The sequence below is a fragment of the Perca flavescens genome, chromosome 8, assembly GCF_004354835.1.
Source record: "Perca flavescens isolate YP-PL-M2 chromosome 8, PFLA_1.0, whole genome shotgun sequence".
Lineage (NCBI taxonomy): Eukaryota > Metazoa > Chordata > Actinopteri > Perciformes > Percidae > Perca > Perca flavescens.
In genome coordinates this window covers 29,333,468-29,355,921 of record NC_041338.1, presented here as the reverse complement: position 1 = coordinate 29,355,921, position 22,454 = coordinate 29,333,468, and the positions used below count along the sequence as shown (strand labels likewise).

At 39.8% G+C, this 22,454-nt stretch overlaps 2 protein-coding genes across 3 annotated transcripts; both read right to left on the bottom strand.

Annotated features, from left to right (window-relative positions):
- Positions 1–2,429: 2,429 nt before the first annotated feature.
- Positions 2,430–7,496, bottom strand: ppib (peptidylprolyl isomerase B (cyclophilin B)). The gene is made up of 5 exons (XM_028585856.1): positions 7,217–7,496; positions 6,021–6,134; positions 5,096–5,189; positions 4,081–4,265; positions 2,430–2,850 (listed from the first exon to the last, which is right to left on the bottom strand). The coding sequence occupies exons 1-5, from the start codon at positions 7,349–7,351 to the stop codon at positions 2,728–2,730; spliced, it is 651 nt and encodes a 216-aa protein (XP_028441657.1). The 5' UTR covers positions 7,352–7,496; the 3' UTR covers positions 2,430–2,727.
- An 857-nt stretch (positions 7,497–8,353) lies between these two features.
- On the bottom strand, positions 8,354–20,196 carry adpgk (ADP-dependent glucokinase). Of its 2 annotated transcripts, none has more exons than XM_028586395.1 (8): positions 19,949–20,196; positions 16,199–16,433; positions 15,007–15,232; positions 14,830–14,892; positions 13,808–13,928; positions 13,498–13,694; positions 12,857–12,955; positions 8,354–10,625 (listed from the first exon to the last, which is right to left on the bottom strand). In XM_028586395.1, the coding sequence occupies exons 2-8, from the start codon at positions 16,414–16,416 to the stop codon at positions 10,062–10,064; spliced, it is 1,488 nt and encodes a 495-aa protein (XP_028442196.1). In that variant the 5' UTR covers positions 16,417–16,433; positions 19,949–20,196; the 3' UTR covers positions 8,354–10,061. The 2 variants fall into 2 exon arrangements, with proteins under 2 accessions (XP_028442196.1, XP_028442197.1); XM_028586396.1 differs by having other exon boundaries at positions 8,354–10,622.
- Positions 20,197–22,454: the final 2,258 nt, after the last annotated feature.

The following is a 22,454-nucleotide window of genomic DNA, read 5'->3' as shown; positions in this document are numbered from 1 at the left end:
CCTATTACACTTCAAAGTAGTCAGAAACTTCATCCAACTTCTGAGTGCTACATCATGAATGCTCGAGTCCAAGTGGAGTCAGGATCCCAGAGCCAGAGTCCGAGCCCAGTACTCCATCACTGCACTGCTTATTCACAAAAATGAGCTCTGTATTTATGCACTTCACTGTGTCAGTCTGTCAGGCCAGTTGTCACTATAATCCATAATCTACTGCTTGTTATGACTCAGAAAACATCCAGTCAAGCAGAACGTTCTGAAGCTTTTTGTTTAAAAATTCTTGAAGCTCCAAATGGGAGTGGTTTTGCCACATGAGCATCAGGAAGATCAGACAATCACAGGAAGGTGTGCCTAAGTTTATTTTTCTTTTTTCTGTAATTGACAACATTAACCAGTGTCCTGCTGCAGTAAAAATCTACCATTCGTTGTAGAAGATCAAGCAGAGGCAAATACTGATGATTCTTCTGTAAACGACTTTCTTTCCCTCAGAGATGTGTGGTAGAAGTGGAACAAACAAAGTGGAAAACCAGGAGTCATTTTATGTCCTTGACAATCATGATTGTACCACAGAAATGCACAGTTCCTCATTTCATTGCACTTAAATCACGTGTAAGACCGCAAACATGGACTGCCTCACTTCTGCTGTGCAGCTGAGATCTCTGGTGTGAGGGAGCCCTCTGCAGTTCAGACCGACACTTTAAAGCACGTGTCAAACTCAAGGCCTGCGGGCCAAATCCAGCCCCTCGCCAAATTTGATCCGGCCGGCATATCAATTTAGGTTTGCAACAAATTTTGGCCCGATTAGTTGTGCACCAAACCAAAATGACGGGAAACTGTTTTCAAACTATAATTATGCAGCACTTAAAGCAGATTTAGGCAGATTTGGCGACTTTGAGCCTCAGAAATTCGACCCAGAAGCAGAGAGAGTTTTCATAATCAGTCTGTGAAACAGGTTGCAGTGAGGTAGCCAGCTTATAAAAATGTAATCACTGTTTTGCTTGATTTGCTATATTCTACGATGACTAAGGAACTTTTTTAGGGCTTTATGTCGACCAAACTGTAAGTGAGAAGACTATAAGAGACATGCAACAATACAGTCAAAGATATTTGACTTTTTCGGTTAAATAAAAGCATGTCAATAAACTAAACATGTCTGGCCCTTGATGTGATTCTCATTTCCAGTGTAGCCCTTAGTGAAGTGGAGTTTGACACCCCTGCTTTAAATATTTAAAAGCCTGCCATGTTTAGTCCAGAGGTGTGTTTTAAAGCGTCTTCTGCAAAATAAGGATGAACATATATATATATATATATATATATATATATATATATGTTTTAGTTAGTAAAAGTAGCAACAGTGGTGGAACGTAACTGAGTACTGTACAGAAAGTTTTGAGGTACTTTTTCTTTGACTATTTCAGTTATATGTTACGTTATACATCTATTCCACTACATTTCAGGAAGCAAATATTGTAAACTTCACTAAATATATCTGGCAGCTGGAGTTACTTTTCAATCAATTAATAAAATATTGTACTTTGCTATAGACTAAATTAAACTATCCAACAGTATATCAAGTAGATGGGCTCCACCTCCACCAGCTCTAACATTAAAATGCTGCTCACCGGTTAAAGAATCTGCAATATTATGCCAATGAGATATATATATATATATATATATATATATATATATATATATATATATATATATATATATATATATATATATATATATATATAATAACTATCTGAAAGGGACCATTCTGCCTAAAAATAACTTACTTTAATACTTTACCCTGTCCTCTCTTAGTTTGATTTTCACTTATTGCCATACCCAAATGGAAAGGCTTGCAACAGAAGAATTAGAAGGCCCAAATGCATGCAGCTTCATTTGAAAACTAAATTCTTTATCATCACATATTTAAAGTACCATTGATGCAGTAATGTTTGTATCACTTTAATGTGGCAGTTGGTAAAGGTTAATTACTGCTGGGTAGTTTCATCTATAGCAATATTAAAGAACATACAAGAACATCAAAATTGTACTCAAGAACCGTACTTGGTAACTGCATGTAGTTCCTTTCCACCACTGGTCAAGGTAGCCAATAATTATTTCTACAAAGTTTCCTCCTTTTGTAGAAATCTATGCAAAATAAGATTATTTTTTGTAAATCAAAATGGGATAGCAACATATCTGAGTAAATAGCTCCCCTAGTGGTCAATAGAAGAATGAGCATACAGTGTATGTAATGTATGAAAACAAGATGTAGAGTGATTTGAGGGTTCTCACGGGGCATATAACCAGTTTCTAACACTCATCCTCATTTTGTCTAAATATAATATTTATATTAAACACTTGAAAATTTAACAAGTAAAGCCCAAACTTAAATGTATATGGTGTTAGTGACACCCAGGTGTAATGAACTTCACTCCGCATTTTAACAAAAATTGAAACCTTTTATTTCAGATTTCTTTTTTTTTTTTTACAAAAACAACCAACAGTTAAGTGCACCTTGGAATGCTCGTTGGTAAATGGACCCAGAGTGTCGTTATGATTGCTTGGTGTTGATGCTCTTCTGGTGCTTTTAAGACAGCAGACCCCCAAAAGCCCCTTCTCTTGGACCACAGGGCTGTTAGTGACAAATCAAGGTGGCCTGCACGATCTCCCTCTCCTCCTCCCTCCTCTCTTCCCCCCCCAGTCCTGTGCTCCTTGTTCTTTCTCAGCAGCACTCTTCTACTCCTTGGCCACTGCAAATGGCTTCTCCACCGCGATTACTCCACAATCGTGGATGACAACATCTTTAAGAGGCTTATCACGGCCATCTGTCTTTGTGCCTTCGATCTTCTGCACCACATCCTGGAAGGTAGAAATAAATAAATAAGTTATTAGAATGGTTCAGCACCGTCAAAATCTCATTTACAACAAAAGGCGTTATCCAACATTAGTGGTGACAGAAGTATTCAGATCATTTACAAAAGTAAAACTATGTAAAAATATACTCCACAAAAACAATTCAGCATTTAAAAAAAAAAAATTACATTGGTAAAATAAAGTGTCATTAGTAAAATGACTTTAATACATCAAAAGTACTCCTTATGGAGAGAATAGTCTCTTTTTAATGTTGTATCATTATACAGTACATAATGTTGGATGATTAATGTACATGCATCATTTTAGTGTTTTTGGATGATTAAAGTGAAAAAAAAATTTTTAAACCATTTTATACTGCTGGGTAGTTTAATATGCAATCATGAGTTACTTTATAAACTAAGCAGATTGTAAAATCATAAATTTGAAAAGTACCTAGTAACTGTCAGATAAATGTAGGAGGAAAAAGTACAGTAGGAGTTTAAAGGCATAGTATATAATTGAAAAACTTTAGTACAAGTTGTATTACTTTAGTAAATGTACTCCGTTACTTTCAACCACATGTGTATCTAGATCTCCACTTTTCAGCAGGCTACTCAACTTCAGTGTTGACATTTAGATGGGGACATCAATTTGTACCATTTGTTGCCAAAGTCAAAGCAAAAGTAACTTGTCATTATGTGCATATAGAAAAGTGGAAAATGTTAATCAAACTCCTTTTCCTGACACTTTGGTGCTGCTTAACTGCTTTTGTCAAAACCTCAACAGCTGAAACAACTGTAAAGTCACCAAATTGGTACTTAACCATTTTGATGCAATTCTGAGTCATTTTGCACAATCTTTTACTGACGTCATACGCAGAAGCATTAGAAAAGTGGACAAAAGTTAATTTAAGCTGACCGTCCTGCATGTTACTCTTAACTTCCTTGTTAGATCTGTTCATGGTGCAGCTGAGGAGGGCACAGAACAGAAAATGAGTGTCTAGTATCTTAATCTGAAACTAAACCTGCTGTTTTTGAAATTTCAACAGAGGCTGTAGGTCCATCTCAGTTGGCGGCAAACTAGACGTAATCATGTAGCATTTTGATAGCAGGCGAAAAGCACACTTTAGATTGGTTGATTAGTCAAGTCAATCACATGCGGTCAACGTTTTTTACTGTCCCCAGATGTGACTGGGACCGTGACCCTGATGTGATCACTGTCGGGCCTCACACTCACCATCCCCTCCAGAATTTTTCCAAAAACGACGTGTTTGCCGTCCAGCCACGGGGTCTGAATGGTGGTGATGAAGAATTGAGAGCCGTTGGTGTCTTTGCCGGCGTTGGCCATGCTGAGCCAGCCGGGGCCGTAGTGCTTAAGCTTGAAGTTCTCATCGGGGAAACGGTCTCCATAGATGCTTTTGCCTTCATTTGAAGAAAACATACACCATTGCAAGACAATTAGTCAAGGTTTGGTATTGTGGTTTTTTTCCCCACAAACATTCCCTCCCTTATAGCATAATTTGCATCTCACTTGGATGGCTTGAATGCGGTCAAATGTTTATCTTCACTTTATCAACTGACATTTTTCTTATTTATGAATACTGAACAACTCCGAGTCATTCTGAATGAGATCATCCGCCAGAAGGTCAAATTTACTCAACTAGTATTGATACAAAATGGCAGAGTGACACATGAGAAATACAATGTTTAAGATAACTTTAGGTGTTCATTAAAGCAAAAGATGAGCTCGGTCCTTGGGTCATTATTTTTAAATAGAATAGGTTAGCTCAGTTGGTAGAGTAGGCGCACATATATAGAGGTTTATTCCTCGATGCAGAAGGTCCAGGGTTCGAGTCCGACCTGGGACGGTTTCCTGCATGTCTTCCCCAATCTTTCTCCCCTTTCATGTCTGAGCTGTTCTGTCATTAAAGGCTGAAATGCCCATTTTAAAAAAAAAAAAAAAAAAAAAAAACTTTACTTTTTTTTTTATAAAATAATAGAATAAAAACACTCAGGAGATTTTAACAAATTTGTTACTTAAATTATATGGAACAAGAAAAAAGTGAACACTGGAAATTTGTCATTTTCTTGACTGTATGCACAGTTCAGATCTGCTTTTTGTAAAACCCCCAAAAAAAAGCCCAATTGTGAAACAACCCTCAAGACATTAAAGGTTCAGGAGAGCACAGAAGCAGAAGGCCATGAGCAAGTTAGTTCTTGCAAAGTTAAATGCCATCGTGCAGGTGTCTTACCTCCAGTGCCGTCCCCTCTGGTGAAGTCTCCACCCTGGATCATGAAGTCCTTGATGACTCTGTGGAATTTGCTGCCTTTGTAACCGAATCCTCTCTGATGAGAACAAATGAAACACTTAAAATCCGAAAGGGATATCAGATGATCGTATTGGACATTTTAGATCATGTAAATGAGAGTCAAACGACTTATTCAAAGTGTGTCTCCAGGACCTGGCTGTTTATTGTTTGGGGAAATTAAACAAGGATGTTGACCACAAGTCCAATGTGTAGGAATTTCTCCCATCTAGCGTTGAGATCATATATTGCAATCAACTCTCTTGCGCAACACAGTTCAAAGTACGTATTACAGCTACGGTCTCTTGCTCTTTTCAATATCCTTTATTTCTTTTTCTGGGCGAAGAAGATGACTCCTGTTCCTGAAATTTGGATTTTGAATACATGTTGTCCTCTAGGTTTCCTTCTTCAAAGTTGCCGGGGCTGGGAAACTACGATATCCAGCACCTGTGAGTTTATCATGAGACAGCGAAAACGCGAAAGGCAGAGCAGTATGTCCTGTATGTCCCTTACCGGCTAACGTATTTCAAGATGGAGCATGAATATGAAGCGTCTACCCCAGTTCATGCAAATGTAAAATCGATGGTGGTGGTAAATATTCATGAAAAAGGACAAGTTTGTGAACAGGCAACACTGATTTTGATAATGAACAACTAAACACGTTAAACACTGGACCTTTAAAAGTATACAATACAAACTGAAAACTGATACCCGTTCTATGCTCCATCACTGTGTAAAAACAAAGGAATTATTCTTTAAATGTATGTCAATTTTGTTTATGTCTGCTTCAGCTATTTTAATTTGCAGTTAGTCATGAAACTGGCGATTACTAGGCCAAACAAATCATCGCAGGCCGTCGTGACGTTCTCACCTCTCCTGTCGCCAACTCGACAAAGTTGTCGACTGTTTTTGGAACCGTTTTCCCAAACACCCCGATGACAATCCTTCCAACTTCTTCATCTCCAATTTTCATGTCAAAGAACACCTATAAAAAAGGAAGTTATCAAGTTATTTTACATACTTTAGAAGGCATCGGCTCTTTAAATTGTTTACATCACGTAGGCAGATATACGACGCATTCTTTCCAGTGTTTTACATTACAACTGATATGAGCAATATGTAAAACACCATACAATATAATTCACAGACCACTGCAGTTAAGTCTTCCTTTGTTGGAGAGTTTTTAGTGGATGGAGCCATTCCCATGTGATGGCTTTCCTGATATTAAAAAACAGCCAAAAGTATTTTAAAGAAATTATGCCAGATTTAGCCCAGTTATAATGTAACAAAATTGTATTCATATTTTCTCTTCAGTGCCCTTTTCCAATATTATAAAATTACAGGCACACAAGTCAACAAAATTTGTTTTAAAATAAAGTTTAAGTTACAACTTTTTTTTCCCCCATAACTATAACTCACCACTTGCAGTACAAAAACACAGATTAGTGATGCAAGATAGATTTTAATAGAAGTGCATTTATAAAGAAGTTTAGTTTGGGATGTCAGTCTTTTGTTTGCAACTGAAGGAGTCATTTTGAGTTTTGCAGTGAGAAACATTTGAAACAAAGAGTCTGTGGTGTCAGCTCAAAGCTTCCCATTAACTGTAGACGTGGACAAACCTGCTGCACCCAGACATAAAAAGGCCTGACATAATAACAGCTCACTGAGATGCAGCAGAGAGGTTCAAAGCTATGAATGAGTCATCAACAGTTTAAGCATGAAACCATAACTGAAGCTTAAATGGTTGTGGGGCAATTAATAAAACGTCATCTGGGAATACCGACAATTGACGTTAAGGCCTAGCTAAGTACTAGCTACGATAGCTAAATTAGCTCCACTCAGATTAGCCAGGAGTAACATTCCCGTTAAGAGCATTTCACGTTAACCCATTTCATTCAGTTTGCTGTCTGTTTAAATTACCCGGCTACATGCACTAATGAATACGATTGTAAATGTCCTCCTTAACTAATACATTAAGTATGTAAGTAAATGGGGACAGCTTTGATTTTTCGATAATGATCTGCTCGCAAGCCAGCTAGCTAGCTAGCGAGCTAACATACCACCTACCTTTGCAGTTACTTTGGGGCCTTTCTTCTTCTCGTCAGCAGATGAGCCATTTGGGAAAGCGAGAAAAATCAGCGATCCCACAATGATTGTAACGGCTACAAGGAACTTCATCCTTCTCTCGCACAGTCTAACCATCAACCAGAAAAAAAGCAGCCCGAGGACGGCCTGGGAGTCTTGCTACTTTTATAGGAGCCGGGGGAAGGAGTGTGGTATCCGGGGTGGAGACTACCGCCGCGGCCGCTCCAGGCTTCTCGGCTGCGATGCCTCCACGACTCAGGGGCCGGGCCTTCAACACAGCGCGCAGACGCACGGGCCTCTGATTGGTTCACGTACCGGAGACTTTTAGCCAATCAGGTGCAGACGCGTAACTCCGCTTTGTCAGATAGCCAGCACAAAGCCGAAATTCTTTGGCCAGCATCTTCTTCTTCTTCATCGTTGAGGTTTTATGGCAGTTGGCATCCACAATGTTGCATTACTGCCGCCTTCAGGTTTTACTCTCCCTCAGTTTCCATTCATCAGCTGTTTTTCTAATCCAGTCACACAAAAAAAACTAACACTTCCCTTCCTTGACCACTGTCTATTTACTGTAATTGTGTCACTCCTTTTCTTTTTCCAGGAGGACAGGCTCAACTGTTTCAGCTTTCTGGCACTAATCACAAATACCCATTGGAAGTGTACTGTATGGTTGCCCAATTCTCCGCCTACTTATAGTTACTTACTCTATCCGTTTGGTTTTGCAATCCAGCATTATTACACAGGTTTTGTTCTGTATATGTAGAGAAACACACTTATTTTATCATCTTTAGCAAAAATATTAAACAACCCTAATGGTAGCTAATTATTTGTTGATTTGTTGATAATTATGGCCGTTCCACTTTGAACATCTTTTAAATCTATTCAACATCGAACAAATGTTGATTGCTCAAAATAGTTTCTATCCAATTACCTCTTACTATTTTAAGTCGGGTTACAGTTCTTTTTTAATTTATTTTTAATTTTATAAAATAGCACAAAAATTGAATCAACATCGATATTTCTCAGAGCACAAGATGACATCTTCAAATGTCTTGTTTGACCCAAACATAGTCACTTCACAATGAAATAAAAGAGAGAAAATATAAGAAACTGGGACCAGAGAATGTTTAAAATGTTTGTTCTTTCAACATTGACAATCAATTAACATTGAGATATGCACAATAACCTGCAGCACCACAATCAAGTCAAGTACTACTTCCCATACATACTTTAATGACAAACTACAAGTAAATGAAACCTGTTGACAGTAACAAATGTTAATAAAAACAAAGGACACAAACTACCAAATGAGTTAAGTTGAATAGATTGTACTTGCTAAAAACAAAGGGGGAGGGGGGGAGGGTTGGGAGTTAAGGTTACATTCACCCTTACAGGCACACCTGCCACTTCGTACTAGTGCAAAGAATTAATTCTGCTAAACAAAATGCCATACAATTTTGTGTTGTATGTTTGTATTAAGACTTCATTATTGCATGTCTTCTGTGGCCATGTGAGGTATACAAATACATTGTTTCTGACAGTTACGTAATGTACATCTAACATGAGATGTAGGCCTTCCCAAGTAAACTCAGATAAAAAAACATGACTAAGAACCCCATGAAAAAGCATAATGTACCTATATGCTAGAATTTGAATCAGGAAACTCACACTGGCCAGCTTTTAAGATTCTCTGTTACATAGTCACATTTTATAAGTGAGGGAAAGCAACCACTGAAAAGAAGAACCTTGTCCAACAAAATATAAACAAGCAAACAAGTACAGTAACCCTGATAACGTATGGCCTATACCTCATTTGTAAATCTTATTTTACCAATAACTTGTTTTATCGCCAACATAATTAATTAGCCAGCATCTGATTGTAAACTGAGCTTTACTGCATAAAGAAGGATCCCCTTCAAAACCAAACCAAAACCAATCAATTACACGGTCACTGCATCAGGAATTTATAAGCAACAGAGATTATAATAACCCTATAATAACTGTTGCTATGCAAAGTTTACTTAAACAACTTTATAGTGACTGTTTAAGCCAAACAAAACACAAATTTTGTCACACTCTCTAGTACTTGTATCCCCTTAAAACAAATAACAAAAATGTCAAGTATATCTAGTTACCAGTTATTACACGTACAGAAGTCACACACCCATGGGAGAATGCGCTTTCAAGTGATGTAGTGACTATTTGACGTGAATGCGCCAAAAGTTGAAGAAACACAGAACATCAAGAATACCACTTAGATTCTACAATATAGTAAGACGCTCATCAGTTTCTAGTCTTCACAATTGTTTATGTGTGTGTGTGTGTGTGTGTGTGTCTCAGAAGGGTAACTAATGTAATGCTTAGTTTTAAGTTTATTTGGCTCTGATATAATGTATGTTGGAAATAATATAACTTTTTAATTCTTTTATTTTCTCAAGGCACAGCATACTTAAGATATGCAGGTCAAAGTAAATTAGGTGAGCCAACAAAAACTCTTTGGAGGTTGTGAAGACAGCTTTGAGCCGCGGGCCGGTGCGTCAGGCCACCTCACAGCCCGGTCAGATCCACTTCTGTCAAGTTCTGCCTCAGTGTCTGTGTCTGCTGGAGGATAAGAGAAGGGAGAACAGAGGAGACCGGAGCAGGCTGGATGAGTCATCAGGCAGGATTCAAAACTAACGCCATCAATCACATTCTTAAACTCAGTGGAGCTTCGGGATGGAAGACACAGAACCTGGATCAGGACACGGAGGCCTGAACAAGTTTAGAAACATGACTCCAACCCAACGACCACAGACTTCCAGACAAATGGAGTGTCCGATTCAAGCAAACCTCAGAAGGGCTGCTGGGTCTTTAACTCTGAGTAAACTAGTCCCTCTGCTGAGATGGCATCCCCGAGCCCTACTGTCCGGAGCGGCTGTTTGCAGACCAGCACGGCTGTCATGTGGAAGGTGACGTTTCCTCGGCGCCACACTGTGACAGGCTCTGCTGGGTTCAGGGACAGCTTCTCTCGTGGCTCGCCGTGTGAGCTGTGGAACTGTAGTGGGGCTTTGAGCTCCACTTTGCTTACGTCAACAGACTGGAGGCCACAGGCCTGACTGCTGGCCACTCGCGCTCCAGCCATCACTGCCGCCGCCTGGTTCCCCCAGTATCCATCCACCGTAGCCAGGATGTGGTAGGCCAGCGTGTGGAAGTGAATGCGAGTCAGGTCCGCTTCCGATGATGGCTCGCTGCGGCCGTGCTGCTCCAGGATCCAGAGGAGGATGTCGCTGACCTGGCCCACGTCTGGAATGCCTTTCCAGGCCGCCAAGTCTGCATGAGGCCCCTCGCCGGCCTGAGAGAGGAAGAGCAGCTCCTGCTCGTTCAGCCCAATGGAGCTGACAATGGGCATAACCTGCTAACGGGAAACAGAAAAAAAACAACTTGAATTAAATCTAGGGCTGGGTATCGTTCAAAAATATTAGATACCGGTAGAGATAACAATACCATGTCTTTGATGCCAGTTCCTAAACGATACTTTTTTCGATACCAATTTTATGAAACAAAAAGAAATTATTAGCCTGGGATGCCAGCCGAACTTAGCCCCGCCCACAACATTTGAGGGAGTTCGGTCTGGACTTGATCCGTTGTGGAGCAAACCAGAGCTGTTTGGACTAATCAAATTGTCTGGGCGGGCTTTATACGATGATGGACAGATGATCAACAGTAACGTCATCAACCACGTCACCAAAGAGCACTTGGGTTGAATTCGTTTATAACAAAGATGGCTGCCGTGTAGATTCTGTCTGTTATAGAAGATATCGACAGCGCATTCATTTTAAAAGAGGAACAGAGAACCGCGATCGAGGCATTTGTCGATCGGAAGGATGTCTTTGCCGTCCTTTCTATGGGAATCCTCAAAAGTTTAATTTATCAGCTGGCCCCAAAGTTTCTCCATTGGTCGCACTCATGGAGGTAGTGATGGCCAAATGAAGCTTCATGAAGCGCTTTCTTTATTTTCTGAGCCCACTAGATGGCGCTTTTGTTAAATAAAGAGTTGAAAGTAGCCTAGAAATCTAGACGCACCCTAGCGGCAGCACATTTAATTTGCAACCAGGAGGGTCTAGGCACTCTCCGTTGACTTGCGAGCTGGAAAAACCAAACTCTGGTCAGGCCAATCACATCGTGTATAGTCGGTGGGCGGGGCTTATGGCTGCTGCTGCTGGGAACAGCGGTCTTCTGGAAGACTTGGAGTTCAGCTTTTCTTTGAGAAAAGAATAGAGAACGGCACTGAAATCATTCTTAAAAAAGGAAGATGTGTTCAGAGTTTTGCCGACCGGATAGGGCAAAAGTTTAATCTGTCAACTAGCTTCGCTACCTTCTTCGTTGCTCTGCCTGGTTGTAGCGCTATCCTATTGCAAGCAGAGGGAATTTGAAAGACAACCGTTTATCCCGCCCCTCGGACTGAGCCCTGCCAATGGTGAGTTCCCAGACCCAACATCGTGATGTGGGTCTGGCTTGTCACGCTAGGTTGAAAGCACACTGAGCTGCCATTCCATGAGTTTTTTTCTTCAAACCGAGAGCGCCATCTAGTAGGCTCAGAAAATAAAGAAAATGCTTCACAAATCTTTATTTGGCCATCACTACATGGAGGACCAAGAGGAAGAAGCAACCGAAATGGGCATCACGGCGATGCAACTCGGCGTGCACAACGAGGTGGACATAACCTGCGGTTGTTTTGGGGCAAAACTTCTTCAGAGCCCTGGGCGTCTTGGAGGGAGTAGGCTCCCGGTCTCTTTTCTCTGATGCCTCAGATGAACACGCTTCTTCAGCCTGGTCTCCTTCGTTGTCTGTCCATTTTTTAAACACGGGCATGTTCCAACCGTGTTATTAAGTTCTGACAGGACCGACAAATGCAATAAGATTTGTTCGCTGTATTGTCGAGTTCTAATCCTAAACGGAGAACTTGTTCGTATATGCATTCACCTTTACTATTTTTCTCAAAAATGATGATCGTGTTAGTAAGTACTCCGTGTGTCCTTAAATTATTTTTACAACACCGGCAAAGATCGTTTACACTCATCTTCTTCTTCTTCCAGTGTGCATCGCTCAACATAGGTCACATACTCCGTGGCTCCGATTGGTTGTAGGTCTATCCAATTGAGTGCAGAGGCATTTTCTTTCCTGGTTCGGATGAAACACGCCCCATAATCACAGCCCAATGGAGCAGTATCAGACTCATATTCTGACTAGAATCTGAGCATGACGACGTCAGGCTAAGAAATTACGACATCACGACACAAATCTTTTGATTTATATTTCAGCTCCTACTCTGTGCGTAACGTAGAGTTTTCCTTACGTTAGACAGCTAATCACCAACATTATTACATCTTGGTAGAAGAACGCGGCATACTTATTGGCTCACTGACGCTGATGAGATTTACTCCTTAGGTATTGAAATTGGGTATTGAATGACAAGGCATTTTTGGATACTTGATACTTTAGAGGCACTTCGGATTCGGTACCCAACCCTAATGAACTATATTGAACTCTTTAGGGCTTTGTGGATTTGAAGCACACTCATCTTTTGTCTGTGAAGTTTACTACATGAAAGACTCTCTTAGACACGACTGTTTTGTGCACATGTACCTCCTGCATGATGCTGTTCATGTAGTCTTTGTCGGTCATGCTTGCCAGCTCCAAGTGGATGGGAATATCTTTAGGAATGTCAGATATGGCTAACACAGCCTGCGAGGGAAAGCAAGTACAATATGTTAGGTAAGCTACACCAAATGGGCAACATACTGTGAATAATAATACATAATTTGTGATGAATAAATAATATAATCTCTAACTTTATGCCTTGAATAATCCATGTCATGCAAAATTATATTTATTATGGGTTAAGTTTTTATTTTCTGCATCGAAGAATCGTAGGCACATTTGAAAGGACCACACCAGAGATTTGGCATGTTTTACTGTAAAGTGCATACAGTGCATTCCCAAAACAAATAATAGCTTTTTTTAATTAATACATGTTATATTTTCTTTCATGAATTTCCACTTGCATAAACTAGCACACAAGATGGATAATCCATGAGCTTTACTTTTCACTATCAAAAAACTTACATAGAAGCAGACAATGTTGTGATATTGATTAAAGTTGAATACATTGTGACATACAGCACATATGGTTTGCAGTAAATGGGCCCAAACGTGCAAAAACACCAGCTTTGTCAATTCAAACAAACAGGTGGAGAAAGTGTAAAGGACAGCTTTCAGACACTGACCTCCTTCAGTCGCTCCTCCCACAGCTCTCTGCCCTGACCCTCCATCATGTGGAGCCCCGACAGGACCACCAAGTCGGGCTCAAACTCGTCCAGACTCGCCACGAATGTCTCCAGTGAGCTCATCTCGCCGTTGGACACGTCGTGAGAGAAGATGAAGCGGTTGGCTTGAGGTGCCTGAGTTGAACCCCACTGTTCACCTAGAAACCCAGAAGACAACCAAATACAACTGAAACATCCTAACAGACTGAAGGATTGCTGCCATGTAAGTGCAACCGATCCTGTAGAAGCCGCTGCTTGTTCTTCTCTTTACCTGCTTTATACTCCAGGATGAGGTGATATTCATCTGTCTCCTGGAGAGACTCCGGGGGAACGACTATCTGCTCATCCAGCATCTCATGAAGTTTAGGACCCACTGGCCCACATAACAAGACCTGTGGTATACAAACATATTAACAGTCATTTGAAGGACAGGGATTCTGAATTATACTGCAATACTGTGTTAAGAAGGCTGCCAAAACACATTTTCATACTATAAAAATGCATCCTCTTCAGATGTGACAACGTGAGGCTGCGTTCAGACGGGGGAAACAGCGAGCTGGTTGTGCGACGGTAGGACTGTTAATGAAACGACCCATTTGCGCGACTTCCTGTTGTCTTCCTTAAGCCCTCCAAGGCAGCGCAAGTAGACTTTATATTTCACAACTACTGTTTTTTCCGTCAGATCATTTATAGATCTCAACGTTTTGTGGAGAAAGAGAGAAAGAAAAGAGACGAGCGAGACGGATCAACTGCGCTTTGTTTGGCACACATCCAGCTATTACACAAACTCTGGGGCAGTTCAGTGTTTGTGTGTCGTGTTTTAAAACTTTCTTGTGGCGGCGATAGAGGCAGTGATGTTTCCCGTTTACTGTACGGGACTCTCACACCGCCTTAAAACACACTGACAAGTCTGAGTGCCGGTTACATGATTGGCCACCGGAGCGTGACGTGGGGCTGCTTTGCTCCAAAAGTTGAGTCGGTCACAACTCCCCCCGCCCCTACCGCGGCAAACCCTGCACAGCCTAAACTCACTACCCCCATTCAAAATGCCTACGGCCGACGTAGGCTGTGTGAATGCCCACTAAAAGAATATGTTTTCCCATGTTTATTATTTCTTAAGTCCACTTTTCTATGGATTTCTGCAAAGTGAAGCATCCCAAACATTATTTAACTACCTGGCATAGATTTCACGAACCAGCGTGAATCTTCTAGGTTTATTTAATTGGGGTTCTTTAAATGCTCATTCATTTAGGGAAAGTATAAGAGTTTACAACAGAAGTATAAACATGCTACCATCAGATCAGGGTAGGTGGCGAGCTTCTGACCAATGAGGGCGGCATTCCCTCCCACATACAGCTGGAAGAAGACAAAAGTAAAGTTTACCAGAAGGGAGATCATTAAAAAAAAAAAAAAAAAAAAAAAAAAGACTTAATCAAACAACAAGAAGTTTGGGGAGTAAGGTCGCCTTGCCTTCGCACCGGGGTACTCTGCTGCCGCACGTGCGATCCTCTGAAAGGCCTCGTTGTCGCTGAAGAAGCGCTCGGCAGCGGCTCCACGCGCCATGAAATGGATGAAGGCTTCCTTCAAGTCCTCTTTGGAGTGCAAGACTTCATGATCCAGGCCGGTGCCAGGATCCACAGCCAGAGCCTGCAGCAGTCCCACTCCTGAGACGACCACATCGACACAGGCGTTCACCCTTAACAAACGTGGAGAGAAAGACGGCGTGCGGTTTATTTGATAGTTAATAACTTCAATTTTCATCTGGCTTCGACCCGAAATAACCCTGAGGAGGATATACAGTATTCACTGTTCTGCTGGTAGCAAGGGCAGACTAAATTGCCAAAATTGGAGAAATGAACAGCTGTTAAGTAAGTATGTCACTAAGTAACTTCATGCTGACTATGTGTGTCACTGGGGGTTGTGCAGATACAGACATATCCTTGAAAATGTAAAACAGTCAGCTTGTTTTAAAGACACAGTGACATAAAAAATATTTTTCTTAAGTTTTTATCCTGTGTCCCTGCATTCATTGTTTAGTTATTAAACAACTATTAACTAAAGCCCCTCTTGCTGTAAAACATTTTAAATATTTTTGACCGACTCATTTTGGGACGTATTTATCCAATTCAATGTAATCTGGGGTGATTTGGAGGTGTGTTTGCATGTCAGATGGCGAAAACAACCAAAACAAGAGCATTTTCTCTGTCCACATCCTGTCCACCTCTAATAACACTTGTCAGGGCAGAGACCAACAGTCCTCTACAGCGCAGTATCTTTTTGCATTTACCAAGCCACATTCATTTTTGAGTGGTCAAATAAAATTTTAAAGATTTAATACAAATCCCTCTTGTAATGTGCCCCACCCACATAATTATGTTTCACTTTAAAATAATTAAATGAAAAAATTGGAAGATAGAGATGCCTTAACTGCCATTCCACCGATACTTTAAAAGGCACTTCATGTACATTTCCATTATTTAAAAGCAGCCTAAAGGCTATAGGCTAGGTAAAGACAGTAATTGGACTGACTCTACGTGACAACACATTCCTTCACACTAGCAGAGCTGACTACAGCCTCTCAACATGCCACAGTGTGTAGGAGATCAAGTAGGTCAACTTCAGAAGACAGAAGGACATGCATCAGTTCAACGCTCTAACTCACCCTACTGCCACTTTGCTCCACTGTCGGGTCGGCAGAGTTATCAGAGTCTCCCAGGCAGCGGAGATCACCTGTTCCACGCTGTTCTGACTCGGAGAGGACGACTGAAAGTTTGGCAGGCTGATGGACTGCAGAATCTGCTCTGGCAGGTCCGGGCTTCCGTAGTAGAAATAGCCAACAGCTAACGCCAGCAGGGCCGCTGCTGAAGCCTTCCTCCACATGATGCTCCCACACACTCCTGCAACAAAAGGAAACCTGTCACTTGTCTCTACCATCAGTAATCAACTGATTTGTTGTAATCGGTGATGGTAATGGAGCTGCGTAACGATGTTCAGTGTTTAAAGACATAAACAAGTATAAAAAAAAAATCATAAACTAAATAATCAAACTCAAATGTGTAAAACTCAACCTTTGACTAATTGTTTTCAATAATAAAGAAACTTGTGGATCAATAACATCCTATCACATACATCCTATTATCATATGCTTTAGCTCAGTGGTTCTCAACCTTTTTTTGTGCCAGCGCCCCCCTATCCATTATCCAGGTCCCTAACGCCCCCCATCAAATATTATGTAGGCTAAATGCCCTGAATATTAATGATTACGCCCTAATATAGGCCTATTATTGTTTTTACTATTGTTATAAAAAATAATCAAATCATTGAATGACAAACACATGTATTAGTTTCCCAGGTATCAAAAACACCATGTGAATAGAAATTATATATATTTACAGGTTTTTTTAAAAAATGCAACCATTTGACATTCAAATTAAATAACAGCAGCCAATCAGAACGACTAGATATGTAACATTCAAACTATAAATAGGTATTATCAAAAGACCTGCTGCATGGTGTGAACCTCAGCACCTTTATAAGATGACTATAATTTGAATGTCCTTTTTTGTTTGTGAAGTGACCTTGGGTGTCATGAAATGCGCTTTAAATAAAATGTATTATGCTTAATATTATTATTATTATTATTATTATTATTATTATTACAAACTAACAGTAGCCAATCAGAAACAGCTAGCAATTTAACATTCAAATCTATTTTTCATTCAAATCTAAAATCGAATTGTTCCAACGGAAAACAAGCTGGCACTTATCAAGGGGTAAAAGCAGAAGGATTACACACACACACACACACACACACACACACACACACACACACACACACACACACACACACACACACACACACACACACACACACACACACACACACACACACACACACAAAAAAAAGTATTTTGGTGATGACAAACGACTTGAAGAACGACACCTACTGCCGAATGGAAATAAGTTTACAACCTTTGAAAGAGTCTAGATAGGTTTGCTATCGCCTGTCTTGGGAGTAAATAGCAGAAAAAAACGTTTGGAGAAAACGCAACCCCACATCGCGCTGTGTTTTGTGGAGGTGTGATAGTCCCGTACAGTAAACGGTGACATCACTGCCTCTATCGCTTCCATAAGAAAGTTTTAAAACACCAAACAGAAGCCCTGAACTGCCTGGGAGTTTATGGAACAGCTAAATGTTTGCCAAACAACAAAGAACAATCAATATTTCTCGCACGTCTCTTTTCTTTCTCTCTTTCTCCGTGAAATGATAAGCTGCATTCAGGTACAGTAGGAAACGTTGTGTTTAATAAACCATCTGACGAAAAACTGTTACTGTGAAATATAAAGTCTACGTGTGCTACATTGGGGGGGTTAAAGAATACAACAGGACGTCGCGGCAATTGCTTTTTTTTCTTATCTGAACGCAGCTTCACGTAGTAGCTACAGAGCTCATTTAAGACGATACTCTGATGTCCCGTTTCCATGAAGGCAGCACGGAGCTGCGCCAAACAAAGCTGACAGAAGCACAGAAAAGTTAGGATACCCGTCTCGTCCAGTCGCAGTGCTGTAAACTGGCAGCTTTTAATGTTGCAGACTACTTATTCTTTAGTAGTTTAAGTGTAAACATGTATTGTTATTGTGAATCTTTGGTTTAAACTAGCTTTCTAACAAACGCCCCCCAACGGCACCTGAACGCCCCCTAGGGGGCGGTACCGTGTCCGTTGAGAAACACTGATTTAGCTTAAAACTGATAAACAATATTGAATTACAGCCGTTTGAATTTCAGCAGAAACGATAAGTTGATTAATGGATTGGTTGATCGAAAGAAAATTAATCAGCAGCTATTTTGATAATGCTATAGTACATTTTTAAAGAACAAATGTCAAACATTTGATGGTTCTGGATACTCAAATGTGAGAACTTGCCACTTTTGTGGGTCTTTTATTGTAGTAAATTAAATATTTTGGAGTTTTGGACGGTCAGTCGGCCAAAAAAAGGCATTTAATGACGTGACCTTGTGCCTTGAGATAATGTAATGGAAGTTTTAAGATGGTCGGCAGATTAATCAATGATAAAAATAATTGTTTTAGTTGCAGCCCTAGTTTGAATTAAAGGAAAGTGGTTAGGACCGGTGGTGAGCCACTCAGATCCTAATGAATGTCCTCCTATTCATCTATATATTCTTGATAGTTGTTTGGTTTATACGACATCAGAAAACTGTGAAAATGCCCATCACATTATCCTAGAGAAAAAGGTCACGTCATCAAATGTGTGTGCTTTTTTGTCCAACAACACCTCAATATAGAGCTGGGCAATATATCAATATTATATCAATATCATGATATGAGACTAGATATTGTCTTAGATTTTGGATTTCATAATATCGTAATATGACCACAAGTGTTGTCTTTTCCTGGTTTTAAAGGCTGCATTAAAGTAAAGTGATGTCATTTTCTGAACTTACCAGACTGTTGTAACTGTTCTATTATTTATCTTTACCCACTTAGTCATTATATACACATTACTGATGATTATTTATCAAAAATCTCATTGTATAATATTTTGTGAGAGCACCAATAGTCAACACTACAATATCGTTGCGGTATCGATATTGAGGTATTTGGTCAAAAATATCGTGATATTTGATTTTCTCCATATCGCCCAGCCCTACCTCAATATATTACATTTTCTACAATTTCAGACATTGTATCTCTCCAATGCAAAACTTGTTCATTGCTCTTACTTGCCCAGACATAGAAACACAGCTAAAAACATAATTAATAATAATTAATTAAGGACATTATATGGGGAATTTGGGACACCAAACTGCAGTATATATATATATATATATATATACACACACACACACACACACAAACAATGACATTTGACGACAGTGAGACAATAGTAAGATAGTAATACTGCATTTAGAGTTAATTCTACATAGTAATATATCAACCCATTTTGCAGATAATCTTACTACACTCTTTAACTCAGTTGATGAGCTCCACATTTACAGCTACATGACAGTGCAGGTTCCCAACTTTAGTCTTCATGGTACCTGATAGCACCCAGGAGTACTGGGACAACCATAGTGAGAACCCACTGGGTGGCATTGCCCTTTAAGCTGCAGCTATGCCATGTAACTTTATGGTACATAATACAGGGGTTAGGTTACTGCTAACGTGTACACACAAGCTGTTAGCTAACATGCTAGCACCAGCACACAGGGTGTATCCTTGGCTTCAGTTTATCAATGCTAATCTGGCAGTAGCAATTAGCTTGTAGCTCGGTTTAGCAAGCAATCTAATTCAGAGTAGAGCCAAATACTTTTCCCGTTAACACTTCGGCTTGATAGCTAACAGCTTTCTTTTAAAACTGAAGTAGCTTAATAGCTGTTCGCGGCACGTACCGATAATTATATGCAGGCTTCAAGTTTAGTTGGTCAGGAAGAGGATTCGGTTTCCTGGTTAATCACATAAACAGCATTTAATGTGCTGAATGAGGGAGAGCTAACTGAAGAAGGAAGCGTCGGTACGAGACGAGTCATTGAAGGAGGAATGATTGGGACAGACAGCAGCTACGGACCGCCAGCACACACATACACACACATACATACACACACACACGCACGCACATACACACATACAGCAGCAGCGGTTTCCGTCGACCACTCTGCGCATGCGCTACTACAGGGTACATTCATGGTACATAGTGTGAAGAACACAGCTGGGAAGTAAATACATAACATGTGTTGAGGTCCTCAAGTTAAGTACGAACCTGTACAGGCAGTAGTTGAACGTACATTTACTAAAGACCCGTATGCTAGTTAAGTACAATTTTGAAGTCATTTACTGGAGTAAATCCTTTCATACATGGGTGCCAGCCTGCCCTCTATCCAGGACTCTCAAACTCCTGCAGACTCAGAGTCCCACATGTGTCAAACTCAAGGCCTGCGGGCCAAACCCGGCCCCTGGCAGGTTTTGATCCGGCCTGCATGTATATCAATTTAGGTTCACGATAAATGTTGGCCCGCCTAGTTGTGCACCAAAACAAAAAGACAGGAAACTGTTTTTCAAACGGCAACTACACGATACAGAATTTGGTAGGTTTGCTGACTTTGAGACTCCCAGAAATTCCCACAGAAGCAGAGAGTTTTCGAAATTAAAACTGGGAAACAGGTTGTGAGTTGACTTTTAAAATGTTTTGCTTGATTTGCTAAATTCTAAGATCTGTCTGCCCCTATGTTAAATTCCCATAGAGGCAGACAGATTTTTATTTTTAAAGGCCAGTTATTTCATGGATCCACGATACTATGCATCCTGATAAAGTTCCCTTGGTCTTTGGAATTTAAATAGCCCCACATCATCACATGCCCTTCACCATACCTAGAGATTGGCATGGTTTTATGTCAGTTAGCTTAATAGCTAGTTTGATTTGCATTGAGAGATGATTTTATGAAAAGTACCCCATGCCAATCTCTGGGTGATGGTGAAGGGTATGTGATGATGGGGGGGGGGGCTATTTAAATTCCAAAGGCCAAGGGAACTTTATCAGGATGCATAGTATCCTGGATCCATGAAATAACTGGCCTTTAAAAATAAAAATCTGTCTGCCTCTATGGGAATTTAACATAGGGGTGTACTGACTTTTGTTGCCAGCGGTTTAGATATTAATGACTGTATGTTGAGTTATTTTGAGGTGACAGCACATTTACACTGTTATACAAGCTGTAAACTTAATACTTTACATTGTACAAAGTGTAATTTCTTCAGTGTTGTCCCATTAAAAGATATAATTAAATATTTACTAAAATGTGAGGGGTGTACTCACTTTTGTGAGATAGTGTATGTATGTATATATACACACATACTGCCACATCCACCTACCTCAGATATATAAGCAACCTGTTATATTAAAAATTCTTAATTTATTCCAGCACCATTTGCACATTTGCATTGCACTATTGTCTTACTGTTTGCAATCCTCATAAAACAGTTTGTTTTCATGTGTGTGTGTGTGTTTATATATACTTTTGTTATATACAAACATATCTTTGGTAGTGAAATGTTTATGTTTACCTTGTTCAGCTTTGTCGTCCTTGTGTTCTGCAGCAGGTTTATTTCTGTGTATGAACTTTGAGAGCAACAAAAAGCCGGAGTCAAATTCCTTGTGTGTGTTTGCACTTACTTGGCCATTAAAGCTGTTTAAGATTTTATGCTACTTTTATACTTCTACTTCACTACATTTCGGAGGCAAACATTGTACTTTTTACTGCATAACATTTATTTGACACAGTTAGTTACTTTGCTGATTCAAGTTATTAATACAAAATATAGTCAACAAATAAATGATGTATTATCATAGATTTAGATAAGACGTTATTGATCTGAAGCTGATCTGAATCTGAATTAGCTCCACTTTTACCAGCTGCAACATTAAAGTGATAAACACATTGCTGCACCAATAATTATAACCCAATGTAATAGACATTATTCTGCATTATAAGTACTTTTTACTGTATTTTGATTCAAATACTTCTTTCCTTATACTAAAGTTCAATTTTGAATGCAGGACTTTTACTTGTAACAGAGTATTTCTACATTGTGGTATTACTACTTTTACTTCAGTAAAAGATCTGAGAACTTCTTCCACCACTGGGTACTTGGATTTTAAGCTACCACTAATAAAATGTAACGAAGTACATTTACTGAAGTACTGTAACTCAAGTACAAATTCCAGGTACTTGTATTTGTACTTGGGTATTTACACTGCATGCAACTTTATACTTCTACTCCACTACATCAAGGAGGCAAATATTGTACTTTTTTACTCTGACAACTTTACTTTTTAGAGCATACTTTTTCATCCCCTTCCTTCTGTGTGATATTCTACTTTTAATCACAAACTATTGCTGT

Bases quoted from the DNA above. Each gene is read 5' to 3' on its own strand.
- ppib (XM_028585856.1), bottom strand. From the start codon at position 7,351: ATGGTTAGACTGTGCGAGAGAAGGATGAAGTTCCTTGTAGCCGTTACA. The intron at 5,190-6,020 runs GTGAGAACGTCA...TGTTCTCATCAG, and splicing joins TCGAGTTGGCGACAGGAGAG to AGAGGATTCGGTTACAAAGG. The intron at 4,266-5,095 runs GTAAGACACCTG...CTTCAAATGAAG, and splicing joins CAGAGGGGACGGCACTGGAG to GCAAAAGCATCTATGGAGAC.
- adpgk (XM_028586395.1), bottom strand. From the start codon at position 16,416: ATGTGGAGGAAGGCTTCAGCAGCGGCCCTGCTGGCGTTAGCTGTTGGC. The intron at 12,956-13,497 runs GTCAGTGTCTGA...TTTCCCTCGCAG, and splicing joins GGGAGGAGCGACTGAAGGAG to GCTGTGTTAGCCATATCTGA. The intron at 10,626-12,856 runs GTACATGTGCAC...GTTTCCCGTTAG, and splicing joins TGAACAGCATCATGCAGGAG to CAGGTTATGCCCATTGTCAG.